Source organism: Molothrus aeneus, chromosome 3 (genome assembly GCF_037042795.1).
Source record: "Molothrus aeneus isolate 106 chromosome 3, BPBGC_Maene_1.0, whole genome shotgun sequence".
Lineage (NCBI taxonomy): Eukaryota > Metazoa > Chordata > Aves > Passeriformes > Icteridae > Molothrus > Molothrus aeneus.
The window spans coordinates 53,301,761-53,314,151 of record NC_089648.1 but is presented as its reverse complement, the minus strand read 5'-3'; the positions used below and the strand labels follow the sequence as shown (position 1 = coordinate 53,314,151).

Below are 12,391 nucleotides of genomic sequence, written 5' to 3'. Positions count from 1 at the left end.
TAAAGATGTGGATACTCAATGCTGTTAACATAGAATTGGGTAATGGTAGTGATGTTTTATCTTCCAGGGAAACACTATTTAAGAAAGAGACCAGTGGAGTAATTTCAAATTGAGCATTCAAGATTACAGCCTGCAAAAGTTGCTCTTGGATATTAGTTGTGGTCATCTGAGAGCAAATGACATAACTATTTCATAGTGTCAGAAATATCTCCTTGTCTTCCATCTTTGCATCACAAGATTAACTGTTGTCATTGTATATTCAGTTCCTATCTTGTTTGAAAATTTTCTCAGTTTTATTTATTCTGTTTTTAATAATTCTTCTAAAGAATATAAAATATTTAGCTTTCCATTTACCTTTTTTTAAAGCAAAAGATGTATGTTTTTAAAACAAAAGATATGTAGTTGTATCCTTGGAAAGAAAACATCTGACCATCTTTTGACATCCCCAGAAATTGGAATCTGAACCCTCAGCTTCATGTCTCATTGTTTAGAAAGCAACAAGACAACACACAATGCAATATATGTTGCAGATGAAATACAAAAGAATTATTCTGGATGCTTATAAGATATTTATCTGTTAATTCCTTGAATTTTGATGCAGTGAGTGTTGCAAAGTAAGAGAGGTGGAAAACAGTGTCATCAGAATCAAAGTATGTGATATATCTGAGTGCTCTGTCATCTTTTGCACTCTATGAACTTGTATCTGAAGACTGAAAATAATTTGTGCTGGAAAATCCCTAGCAATTTTAAATTCCTTTTACTGCTCTGATCTGGTTTTGCTAGAAATTAAAGCTGTTCAAAGCTGTCAAGATACACCTCTGACAAAAATCGATGGCATGCTCTGGCCCCTGAATTTGAAACAGGAGCAAAATTGGGGGAATTTAGAAATAATTGTGGTACAACTTGTATTCTAAAACATCATCTCTTGTCTGTTTCTTCTCACTCAACAGAGTGCAGAGCAGATCAGTGCATTGTGCCGAAACTTCCAAGAAGTCCAAGCAAGCAATATGGAAGGACAGAAGGACAACCAGGATCCACCTCCACGACCACTGGCTCGCCACCTTTCTGATGCAGATAGACTGAGGAAAGTCATCCAAGAACTTATGGACACTGAGAAATCTTATGTCAAGGTACAAAAAACAAACCATGGCTTACTTGTTTTTGAGGCTGGACAGTGTTAACATATTTTGATCTTATCTTTACACAACCAGCCTTCCACAAGGGCCATAACCTACAAAGTCTCCTTATCTAATTGTTCCTGTTGCTTCTGGCAGACTTGCTCCTGCAGCTGAGGCTGTAGGATCTGACGTAGTAGCATTAATTGCAGTCGATTTGTAGTTGTATTGGAGAGCAGCCTTCTGTGGGGAGAAGATACCTGCAAACAAAAAGGGTTTCTCCAGGGGATGTCTCCCCAGTTTTCAAGATGAAGATAAATCTGGTTGAAGAACAGAATAGTCTCATACAAATGAGTATGTGGAAAAGAGTGCATGATTATTTTTGAACCAAGAAAGCTAAAAGGCACAACTCCAGTGGGTTGTAGCATGACAGGGAAGTTATTCTGACTGATAAACCTGCAAATTGTTCGATGTTCTTCTTTTTATGAACTCTAAAATCACGTGACTGGCTGCCAAAGGAAACATAAAAACATGGATTTCATTGACCTCCAGCAAGAAGACATCATCTCCTTTTCTGTATCTCAAAACCTGTATTTACACATGTCAGTACTTGCTGCAGTAATGTTTGTGGAAGAGAAAATACTTCATCCACTGATATAGCCATATGCTGGACCCTCATTTATGCCCACCTGATATATCTTTTAGAGGAATCACTTGAACAAAGCATGACCATGGAGGCCACTGATATACATGAAATTTTGCATCAGGAAAAAATCGTGGCACGTTGCAATACTTGTTATGGCATTTTCAGGGAGCTGCTCGTTATTCCTTCTACATAGAATTTCTGGTGTGTCTCTTCCCAGGGTTGGAGAGCCCTATAGTGGGCCCCAGCCCTGCTGTCATGCTTTGGTGTGGGACAGTAAGTCTTCAAAAATGGCATTAGTTTTTTTTGAGAAGTGACCGACAAAGCCCTTGATCATACCTACCCGACAAAATAACTGAACAATTTAATAACTTGTAGGGTTAATTAGGTAATTTAATAACTTGTAGGGTTTTAAAATGCTACGTGTCCTTCTGAATATTACTACAGATGTTTAAATAAGTAGCTATTTATATAGTTTATGTAACATAAATAATTAAAACATTTATGCTGTTCATATGGATGGACTCGTTCAAAAATAACCATTTGTAACAATTCTTTCTCATGCTAAGCTAAAATATAATTTGTTATAATCAAGTTGTAAAGCCTTAAGGATGAAAAATAACATTACGCTGAAATCACTTTGCCTCTAATTTAGCAGTAACTTCAGTGGTAACAGTATGTAGGCTATTTTGTTACTGAAAAGGAATTGTATCTTTAGTTCATTCCCTAAACTTACCCCTATCTCAGGGTTGCCACATAAAGAACAGTTTCCAAATGGTACAGAAAAAGTGAACAAATATTCTTTTTTGCAGGACTTGAGCTGCCTCTTCGAGCTATACTTGGAGCCCCTTCAAAAAGAAACCTTCCTTACTCAGGATGAGGTGAGGGAATATCTGAAAAAGGTCCTAGTCATTCTTTTATGGGCTAAGACCTTGACACTTGGATTTTTTATGGCTGAGAGTGGTTCAGAAAAAGCAAACAACAAAGATGTCAACAGGAATGACACCAGTCAGTGCCTTTCTTTCTGGTGTGCACATCACTTCTTTTTTTTAAAGAGTAATTGTTTTTCTGAATTAACTGTTGAGAAACCTCAATTTTTTGCATGGATTTTTAATAAAACCTATTTGAAAAGTATTAACAATGACATTACTAGCCTTTGCAATCTCTTTGTGTGTTACATCTCCTTAGTCCACTGTTTTCAAAAGACCTTTTAGGTCCATGGAGTGCTGTACTTCATGGCCTGATGTTTTCCACAGATGGAGTCCTTGTTTGGCAGCCTGCCAGAAATGCTGGATTTCCAGAAGGTGTTTTTGGAGACCCTTGAAGATGGAATATCTTCTTCCTCAGATTTTAATACATTGGAAACACCATCTCAGTTCCGGGTAAATATTTCATCATTTCGTACTTTGTAGTGTGCCTGCAAATGTTTGTGAAAATCTGGCTTTAAGAAGTTTCTGGCTCTTAGAAGTTTTGTAGGGTTGCTTTGAAGTTTTACTTTGGATTACAGAGTTCTGTTCAGCAATGAAAGGTTAGTGCTATTTTTCATGGTCTTATCTTCCTCCCCATGGCAAAATTTGCAACATGGGAAAAGACAGAGTAGAGTTGGAGTACACGATGTTTGGCAATGTTTGTGAGGCAGAACTCCTTTGTAGAGAGTTTATTGTCACTGCACTGAATTCTGCCCTGCCTGTGCTTTTCTGTGTTGTGCCCAACTAACCCCCAAGAGACTGGGAGCTTTTCTTGTTTAATGCCACATGAGTTTCCTATGTTGTGAGGTCCAAGGAGCAGGAAGTGAATTGTAAATGGCTGCAGCACTACCCAGTACCTGCCCTGACTGGAAGAAGTGGATTCCCTGGCAATGGAGTCACTGGCTCAGGACTGAGCTGGCAGGCCTCCTGAACACTTGCTGCATTTTGTGGAGCAAACATTGATTGAAAGAGGGGAGAGGGCTGCTTTCCTCCTCCCTCACTACTCCTCTTTCTTATATTTGCTTTGGGAGGCATTTTTCTAAAAACCTCTTTTGTGATTCAGTCCCTCCCACATCTTCCAAACCTCCTCTTCATGCAAGAACATCAGAGGTGTCCTGTAATTACCACCTGCCTGAAAAAAGGAAAACAGCTGGAAAGCAATCCTGTATTTGTTTTACTCTGTCCCTTTTGGCTTTGGCACTTTTATGCCTTGCTTCCTATGGCTCCCGTTTTTTTCCCAGAACAACATAGTTATGTCTGCTGATTTTTGTTCCTGTGCTGCCTGAAATATAAAGTAAAACAGAAAACCTGCTCAGGAAGAAAGGAGAAAATTGCAGGCTGACCTCTACACTCAGCAAAATACAAAAATATTATCAAGTTACTACCAGTAAAAATCATCAAAAATCTACACTCAGCGAAATACAAAAAAATCATCAAGTTACTACCAGTAGTATATTCATGTTATATATATATGTGTATATGTATGTATATGTATAGAAAGATAGCCAATAATTCACCATTGAGTCTGTTTGTTGTATGCCCGAATATATATTTAGGATTCTAGTAGTGAACTAATATTTTGATTGTGTTGATTTCAGAAATTGCTGTTTTCCCTTGGTGGCTCCTTTCTGTATTATGCTGACCACTTCAAACTGTACAGTGGCTTCTGTGCAAACCACATCAAAGTTCAGAAAGTTCTTGAGAGAGGTAATTTATTGTCTTCATTATTGTAATTTACTTGCATGAATTTAAACCACAGTGAGCTACTGTTACAAATCTTGTCAACTTGCAGAGAATATTGGATAAAATCAAGGAATAAATATTGGTATCAAACAAGGACTAATCAGGTATCTTTCAATAGGAAGATCTAAGATCACAGGTTCTGCTGAAGTATAGTATAGACCTGAAGAAGAAGATTCCTTTTATAACCTCCAGGCAGTAGCCTGGAGAGCTGTAGAAACACCTTCCACAACTTTGTGCTGTCTGCAGGCCCAGTCTCCAGAAAAGCAGCAACAAATGGTAGAATAAATCAGGAATTACTTCCTCTGCCATTCACTGAAAGGCAATGGAAAAATTAGAGGAATAATCTCACCTTCATAAAATTGCTCTCTCAGCCCTTTTGAATGTTATTGGATGCAGGAAATTATAATGAAATTGACAGTATATTCTACTCTGTAAATCATCCATTGAAGAGGGCAAGAGTTTTGGTGCTGGGTTCAAATTGCCATTCCATGTTTTTCAATGATTGTAGCTTCCATGACTTTCATATTCAACTGACAAAATTTTTTTTTAATTTTTTTTTTAATCTAGCCAAAACAGATAGTGCCTTTAAGACCTTTCTGGATGCTCGAAATCCCACAAAGCAACATTCTTCTACACTGGAGTCATATCTCATAAAGCCTGTTCAGAGAGTGCTGAAATATCCTCTGCTTTTAAAAGAGCTGGTGTCTCTGACAGACAATGAGAGTGAGGAGCATTATCATTTGACAGGTAACTTCTTTTCTTCTACAGGAATGAATGAGTTAAGTTTTATTTCCTGCCCTTTCTGAAGATACAGGTAGGCATTCTGGTAGATAGCACAGAACTTGTCAAAACCTAGAGAGAATTCCCTCACTCTCCTTAAAAGTATTAAGTAATTTTTTTTTTGTTCCTTTAGCTAAAAGTCATACTTGGTATGTCCAAGTCCCTTTGAGAAGTAGGTATGCCAGGATTTGCCATGGCAAGTAGGACTGGGATCTTTATCCCCATGCACAGGAGCATGTCAGGTCACAGTGTTGCTTTTTTTTTTTTTTTTTTTTTAATCCACTTGAGAAATACTGACCAAGGCTCCATCTTGTGGTTATTATTTAGTTCTTGAAATACGTCAAAAAGTTTAAGAGTACCACAGAAGGAAATATTTGTTGTTTGAGGTCCTTCTGTGACTCTTGTTTGTGTAGAAGAGATCTTTGTCAAATGTTTGCACTGTCTCCCATGTGGAGAGACTTATCTGACATGCATTAGAGTTGATTGCTTTTCTAGGCTCACATGCCTGGGACTTCACCCTGGCAAATTCCAGTTCAGGTCTGTCAGCACCTGGTGGATGAAAATCAAGAGATGTATTTTATGGATTGACTGTCATTTTCACAAAATGGATGTAGACAAAATACACTGTCAGTAAAACTCATGAGGATCTTACTGACTTCAAAAGGAGCTTCCAATATTGTTCCCTTTCCCAAACAAGCTGGGGCTGGGGACTTATTTGCAGGTCAGGATAGATGCCACACTGCTAAAATTAACAATTGATGAAACAACTGTGCCATTAAGAATTGATGAAACAAAGGATCCCTGTCCAATTCCATTCTGAATTAATACAAAAATCTAATGGAAACTAGTGACATTCTTGTTTGGAAAACATAATTTAAACAAAACCTGGCCACCAGCATTTAATATGTACAGCCTGTGAGGAACTTGTACAGCCTAACGCTGTATTTCTTTGTCCATTCTGGGATGAGACAAATGCAATTTGTTTCTCCTGAAGATCATTAGATAACTTATTCTAGGATGAGTATAGATTACTCCAGAGGACTTAGTGGCCCTATTCTACAAGATGCAAAATTTAACCACGGTACTATCATACACCCCCCCAACTTTGGGGGCTTGTCACTGGAATGCTTATTGCAGCCTTTTCAGCCACTTAAGACACTACATGAGCATTTTTCACTTACTCTGACCAGGAAGTTTTTCTTCTACTGTTGCTATGAGAAAGTATTGATACAGAGCTAGAATTCAGTTCGCCAAACTTTCAGAAGGCAACATCATTTTACATGCCTCAAGGGGAATTGAATTTAAAATTACCATGTTTAGAAATAAAAATTAATTACATAGCTGTGTATGAAATTTTTACACCTTACAGAAGCACTGAAGGCAATGGAAAAAGTAGCAAGTCACATAAATGAGATGCAGAAGATATATGAAGATTATGGCACTGTATTTGACCAACTGGTTGCAGAACAAAGTGGAACAGAGAAAGAGGTAAGAGAAGAAACAACATGTCATATTGACTCTTAAAGCATTATCCAGCTTGCCCTAGGGGCTTCCTCTCTTCCTGAGGTAATTTGGGGAACTTACTTCCACTGGGCTTGCTCCATTCTCCTTTAATATTTTCACTTCTGTTTTGTATCTGCCTGTCAAATTTCTTTCTGTCAGTAGGTTATGGTAAAGTTTGCAGACAGCTGCCAGAGCTGCATTCTGGACTGACAGGAATTGCAAGCAGGAGTAGATATAGTTCTCAGTAGGAAAAACCCTCTTGTCAAAACATTGCAGAGATTATCCATGCCCCAAGGCATTCAGATTTTATGCTATTGAGTTCTTAACATATTTTTTTCACCCGTATAAATGAAAATGGCAATTTGAAGGATTTCACATTAAGGTCTGTTATTCTCATTCTCTGCACTTCCAGTGCTGAGGCATGCATGGGTACTTGTCAAAGCAAAACCCATTAGTTATACAGACTGTGTGCAGTCATCTCCCAGAACTGGGGCAGCAAGGCCTCAACTCAGCCATTTACATCAAACAATTACTAAGCAGAACAAATCTGTAAAGTTGGATATCAGATATGAGAGATGTCATCTCAGTTGTTTCATTTCCTGCTAGTAAAAAGTCAAATTGTCCCTGTTGACTACCTGGTTTCTCATCATTTATGAGGAAACAAAACTTGACAGCCTTTGATATTCTTCAGCATTATGTTGTGTCCCACAGAAGAAAGGAGCCTCAGAGCACAAGACCTCCATTAATTCTGCCATTGGTAGTGTCATTAATACTAATTACTCTATAGAAATTAAAGATATTTACAGCTAATAATCAGGCAGTTCATAACTGACTATACAGAAGTGTAAGATAATCAGATCAGCTTAGTATTCTTCTAAGTTATTAATAGTAAGAACTACCCAGCTTTTGTAACTTAGGGGCTATTACTTTGTATATTTGTAACCTGTTTTAAAAAAAGGGATTACTCACACTTTTCCTGCTGTAGTGAAGATCTCTTTCTATACATAGAGTAAATACAGAAAACATAGATTCTTAAAGTTATCAATGTATACTAAAATGCAGCACTGATGTAGATATTTATACTGTTTATTTATTTTACTTACTATTATAATTTAATCCAGGTGACAGAGCTTTCAATGGGAGAACTTCTGATGCACTCTACAGTTACCTGGCTGAATCCTTTCCCATCGCTGGGCAAAGCAAGGAAAGACCTTGAACTTACAGTGTTTGGTAAGTGTCTTCCTTAAGGACTCAGTGCTTTCAAATCTGAAGATGGCCACATTAGATCTCCTCCCAGGATAAAAGCCCCAAACTCCATTCCCTGCAGTCACGTGATATGTAGGGTGGATTTATATGTGAAAAAATGCATAGTTGTGTTTTCCTAACATGAAAAAACTTTCTGTTTATTTGCTTGCTTGTACAGTTTGCTCTGTGAGCCACCCTCAGCTGCTGTCTTGCCTATATTTAAACTATGGAAGATTTTCAAGAGGCAATATTAGAGTCTTTAGAACAATCTGTTAAATGAGGCTTTCAAAGGAGGCTTGTGGGAAAATCACGATTTATTCCACTCTTCTGAATTCAGACTAACTTCTGCTTTACAGCTACAGCACTGACATCCCCATCCAGATTATTTTAACCTGAAACTTGATGTGGAAATGAGAGCATACAAATAAGAGTCCATTTCTTAAAAAAAAAAAAAGATTTTTTTAATACTTCAGTGGATAAACACCTTCAGAAGAACTCCAGGTTAATGTCAGACAGGTTTCTCTTTCTCAGGGTACTCCTTTTCTGGGAAGCATGGTTAGGGAAGGGGATGCTCCAAACAGAAGAACAACCTGTTGAACTGCATGAAGAACAGACTGTGTCCTCTCCTGCTACAGGCCCTTCGCTCCACTTGAAAATGTCCACTGTCTACAGAAAGAATATTTTTACATCTAACCTACATCTTCTGTATTTGTTTATGTGAGGAGTTACATAGATAGGTGGTTACTATCTAAATGTACAGAATGGCTTCATCCTAGACATTCAGAACAAAATCCGAGGGAAAAATACTGCCATTGCATGAAAGTGCAGAATGAAAAACCCAATTGTCATCTCAGCACATGGCAAATGCTTTTCCATGTTTGCTTATCTCATCCTTCACATTCCCATGACTATACTTCTCCAAGACAGTATTTTCACTGAATATTGTAATATTATGCCTATAATCAACAGTTTTCCTTTTATTTTCTTCTTTCTCTTTCCAGTTTTTAAGAGGGCTGTAATACTGGTCTATAAGGAGAACTACAAACTGAAAAAGAAAATGGTAAGTCTGGTATCAGTGGAGATGGTGGATGTTCAGGATATTAATGCAATGTGAGATGGACTATAACAGTGTTAGAGGGGGAGTGACTGACGCGAAACACCACTTTCACTTGCTAGGCTGGAGTTCTGGCTATCCTGCTAAAACAAATGCTCAGTACCTGTGTAGCAATAAGTACTTTTTGTTATTTAGTAAGCAGCACCATCATCTTCTGTGTGAGCCCTGTGTTAATTTTATCAAGTGGAAAATGAAACATTGCTATGCAGAAATAACTAATTCTTCCTGATAGCATTTATGACAGCCTACCTTACCACAGGGTGCAGGTGAAAGACCTTTCTTTTATGGACCCTTGATAATCCTGGAAGGAAAGGAAAAGGGCATTATAGACGTAACCTTCTCTGCACCCACTTACAGACCTGAAATGTGGAAGCCAGGTAGCAAATTGTATGTTCCAAGAAGTACCAGTGGTGATATACTGCACCATGCTCATTGTAACAGATGGAGGAGCTCTAAAAGTAGCAGCAGCAGCTACATGATTAATGTATTCTGCTAATCGACAGTCTGTATGTTCTTTCACAGGAAACTTCTTCCCTGGTAGTACTTATAGGCAAAGTTTTATTTTTATCAGTTAAAATCAAATGGCTTTAAAAGTTGAAGCAATTATGAATTCCAAAGGTTGTGTCTATTACCATTTCAACTGCATTTACAAGTTCATTTTAAGGTAGTGAAGGAAAGTTCAATCAATTTAGTTTTTCTTCAAAGGTAGATCTTTTAAGAGTAGTACAAAACACCACCACTTCTTCTACTTCTTAGAAATATCCTTTGTTTTCTTTTTACAGCCTACTAATGTTCGTGCTGCACATAATTATGGTGACTTGGATCCATTTAAATTTCGTTGGCTGATTCCTTTATCTGCTCTTCAAGTTCGACTAGGGAACACAGCAGGTAACTCTCTTGCAGTAAATACTTTAGGACTGAATGCTTTCCTGGAATTTTGTAATACTGCTTCTTCCAGATGTCTTTCTGAGCCTCTGGAAGCAAGCAGGTGTAGAGAAAGTATTATCTGTCCACTGTTGTCTCTGCACTCAGGGGGTACAGGCTTGATACATTTACAGACTTCTTCATTTGGTATGCTGACTTCTGTGCATTAAGGGAGATGTAACATGATGTGAAGGAATGACAGAATGGAAATTCCCAATAAAAGGCAGGTGGTTTACTGTAGTTGACATCCTGATGACATGCTGGTGCTGTGTGTGTGCTGATCCTCATGTTTTTTTCAAAGAGCAGAAAGGTGACTGTAATTTATGGTAGTAAAGGGCCGCCGTGGGTTTATTTTCAAGCTGATCTTTATAGTCCTATCCACTTCTGTATGTTCTGTAAAGTGTCACAAGGTTTTTAGAGCACACCTGGGTGAAGGCCTGTTAAGGCTGGAAAACATAGAGAAGCAGCAAGAATGGGGGTAAGCAACTCTCCTAGAGAAAAGTTATCAAAGACAGTGCTGGGCTGCTGCAGCAAGAGAGCTCAGGGGAGCTCTCTTGGGTTCCTTGGCTTCCCAAGCTTTCTCTTGGGTTCCACCTTGGGTGAGATCTTCTGTAGTTCCACACTTGGCTGAGTTAACACTGCCTTCTGGAGAGTCAGGAACTCTACCCTGGTCTTTCTAATGCCAAAGGTTTTGGGAAGTGTATGCAAAAGTAATGTTTCCTTCCATGCACAGGAACAGAGAACAGCTGTATCTGGGAACTGATTCACACCAAGTCAGAACTAGAAGGCAGGCCAGAAACAGTTTTTCAGTTGTGCAGCAGGTAAGCTTTACATGGAGGTTGTATTTTACAAATCACATTCATGGCATTTAAAATAAAAAGAAAATATTTTCTCCCATGTGACCTTTACATCAGCAGTTTCAAAGTGGGACTCTTTACTTCAAGCTAGGAACTATGCCAATCTTTAACTGCATAAAGTATAACAAATTCAAATGGGTGAATTAAGTGTAGTGATCCAATGTCAGAAATCTGCAGATATATGAACATAAGCTCCAGTATGGGCAAAGTAACTGATTTTATCACTCTCAGCTGGTTAACAGAGAAAAGACCACTTAAGGTTGTGATTCCCTCATACAGAAGCTACCTTTCAAGTAATTTTCTAAGAGGAAGCAACTAAGATCTCAAAACACAAGGTGTGTGAAATGTCTAGCACTGTTAAGATGTCCCTGCCCATGGTGCAGGGGTTGGAACTCGATGATCTTTAATGTCCCTTCCCACCCAGAACATTCTATGAGTTTATGATAGCTGTAAACCCACTACTAAAGCAAGCTTTTGAAATAAAACACTGCACTAAAGCCCATCAGCAGAAAGGCAGTGGGAACATTTTATCCTAGTGTCTTACTTCAGCGAGGAAATGAAGTTTTGTGTTTTCTTAAACTTGCAGTGATTCTGAGAACAAGACTAACATTGTGAAGATCATCCGTTCTATTCTGCGGGAGAATTTCAGACGTCACATAAAATGTGAGCTACCACTGGAGAAAAAATGTAAAGATCGCCTCGTTCCACTTAAGAATCGTGTACCTGCAACAGCCAAACTGGGTAAGAAACACCTGCTCAAGTGAAAACTAAAGCATCCAGACTCTGGTGCTGGTAGGGCGTTCACAATTATTACCATAGAGTGATCATAGAGTGACATGTGTCAGACCCACAAATCCCATTTCTTCTTTTTTTGGACTGGAGCAGGAGTAGTTTCTCTACCACTCAGTATGTGACAAGGGCTACAGGAGATAAGCAGACTTCCCCACACTGCAATGTGTCATTAGCTGTCTTCAGAGAAGACTTAATAAGGCTCAAATTAATTTTGCTGGGAAGGAATAGACACCCTTTGCCACACAATATTAGCATTCTTTCCTCTGGGCTCCCTTTAGTAACTCAGCCCTAATAGCATTTATAGCTGGAACAACAGGGAAAAGGCAGGGGGTCTTGATTCTTTCAATGCACTAAATCTGCATCCCAGCTGATACTGTAATTAAGTACAGGACTCAGACATTTTAGTTAAATGAGTAGTTACTAGTATTTCAAGTTCTCTATCAGATCAGTCCTCTGTAAAATCCCCTTAATGTCAGAGGATCTGGAAGAGTTCAGCTGCTGCCTACACCTGGGCCCTTCAGTGTTTGATGTGCCCAAGTCAATCTTTCTTTATGCGAAAGTGTGTGTATGACTACACTTTTTTGGAGGATTTGATATATATTACACATGAAGGAAAGCACAGAACCCTAGGATAGGTGTAATGAAAACTGTGACATGAGGAACACACTGTCGGTATCAGAGTGCTGACACATTTGACTTGGAATGAC

At 38.5% G+C, this 12,391-nt stretch overlaps 1 protein-coding gene across 3 annotated transcripts in view; it reads left to right on the top strand.

Moving 5' to 3' along the window:
• TIAM2 (TIAM Rac1 associated GEF 2) overlaps positions 1–12,391 on the top strand; it is a 165,754-nt gene that overhangs the window by 152,028 nt on the left and 1,335 nt on the right. For all 3 annotated transcript variants that reach the window (XM_066546939.1, XM_066546941.1, XM_066546940.1), the window contains 11 exons: positions 951–1,130; positions 2,571–2,639; positions 3,015–3,140; positions 4,325–4,433; positions 5,037–5,216; positions 6,619–6,737; positions 7,874–7,982; positions 8,999–9,057; positions 9,894–9,999; positions 10,769–10,856; positions 11,479–11,633. In XM_066546939.1, the coding sequence (XP_066403036.1) occupies positions 951–1,130; positions 2,571–2,639; positions 3,015–3,140; positions 4,325–4,433; positions 5,037–5,216; positions 6,619–6,737; positions 7,874–7,982; positions 8,999–9,057; positions 9,894–9,999; positions 10,769–10,856; positions 11,479–11,633 (1,300 nt within the window). The remainder of the gene's footprint in view (positions 1–950; positions 1,131–2,570; positions 2,640–3,014; positions 3,141–4,324; positions 4,434–5,036; positions 5,217–6,618; positions 6,738–7,873; positions 7,983–8,998; positions 9,058–9,893; positions 10,000–10,768; positions 10,857–11,478; positions 11,634–12,391) is intronic.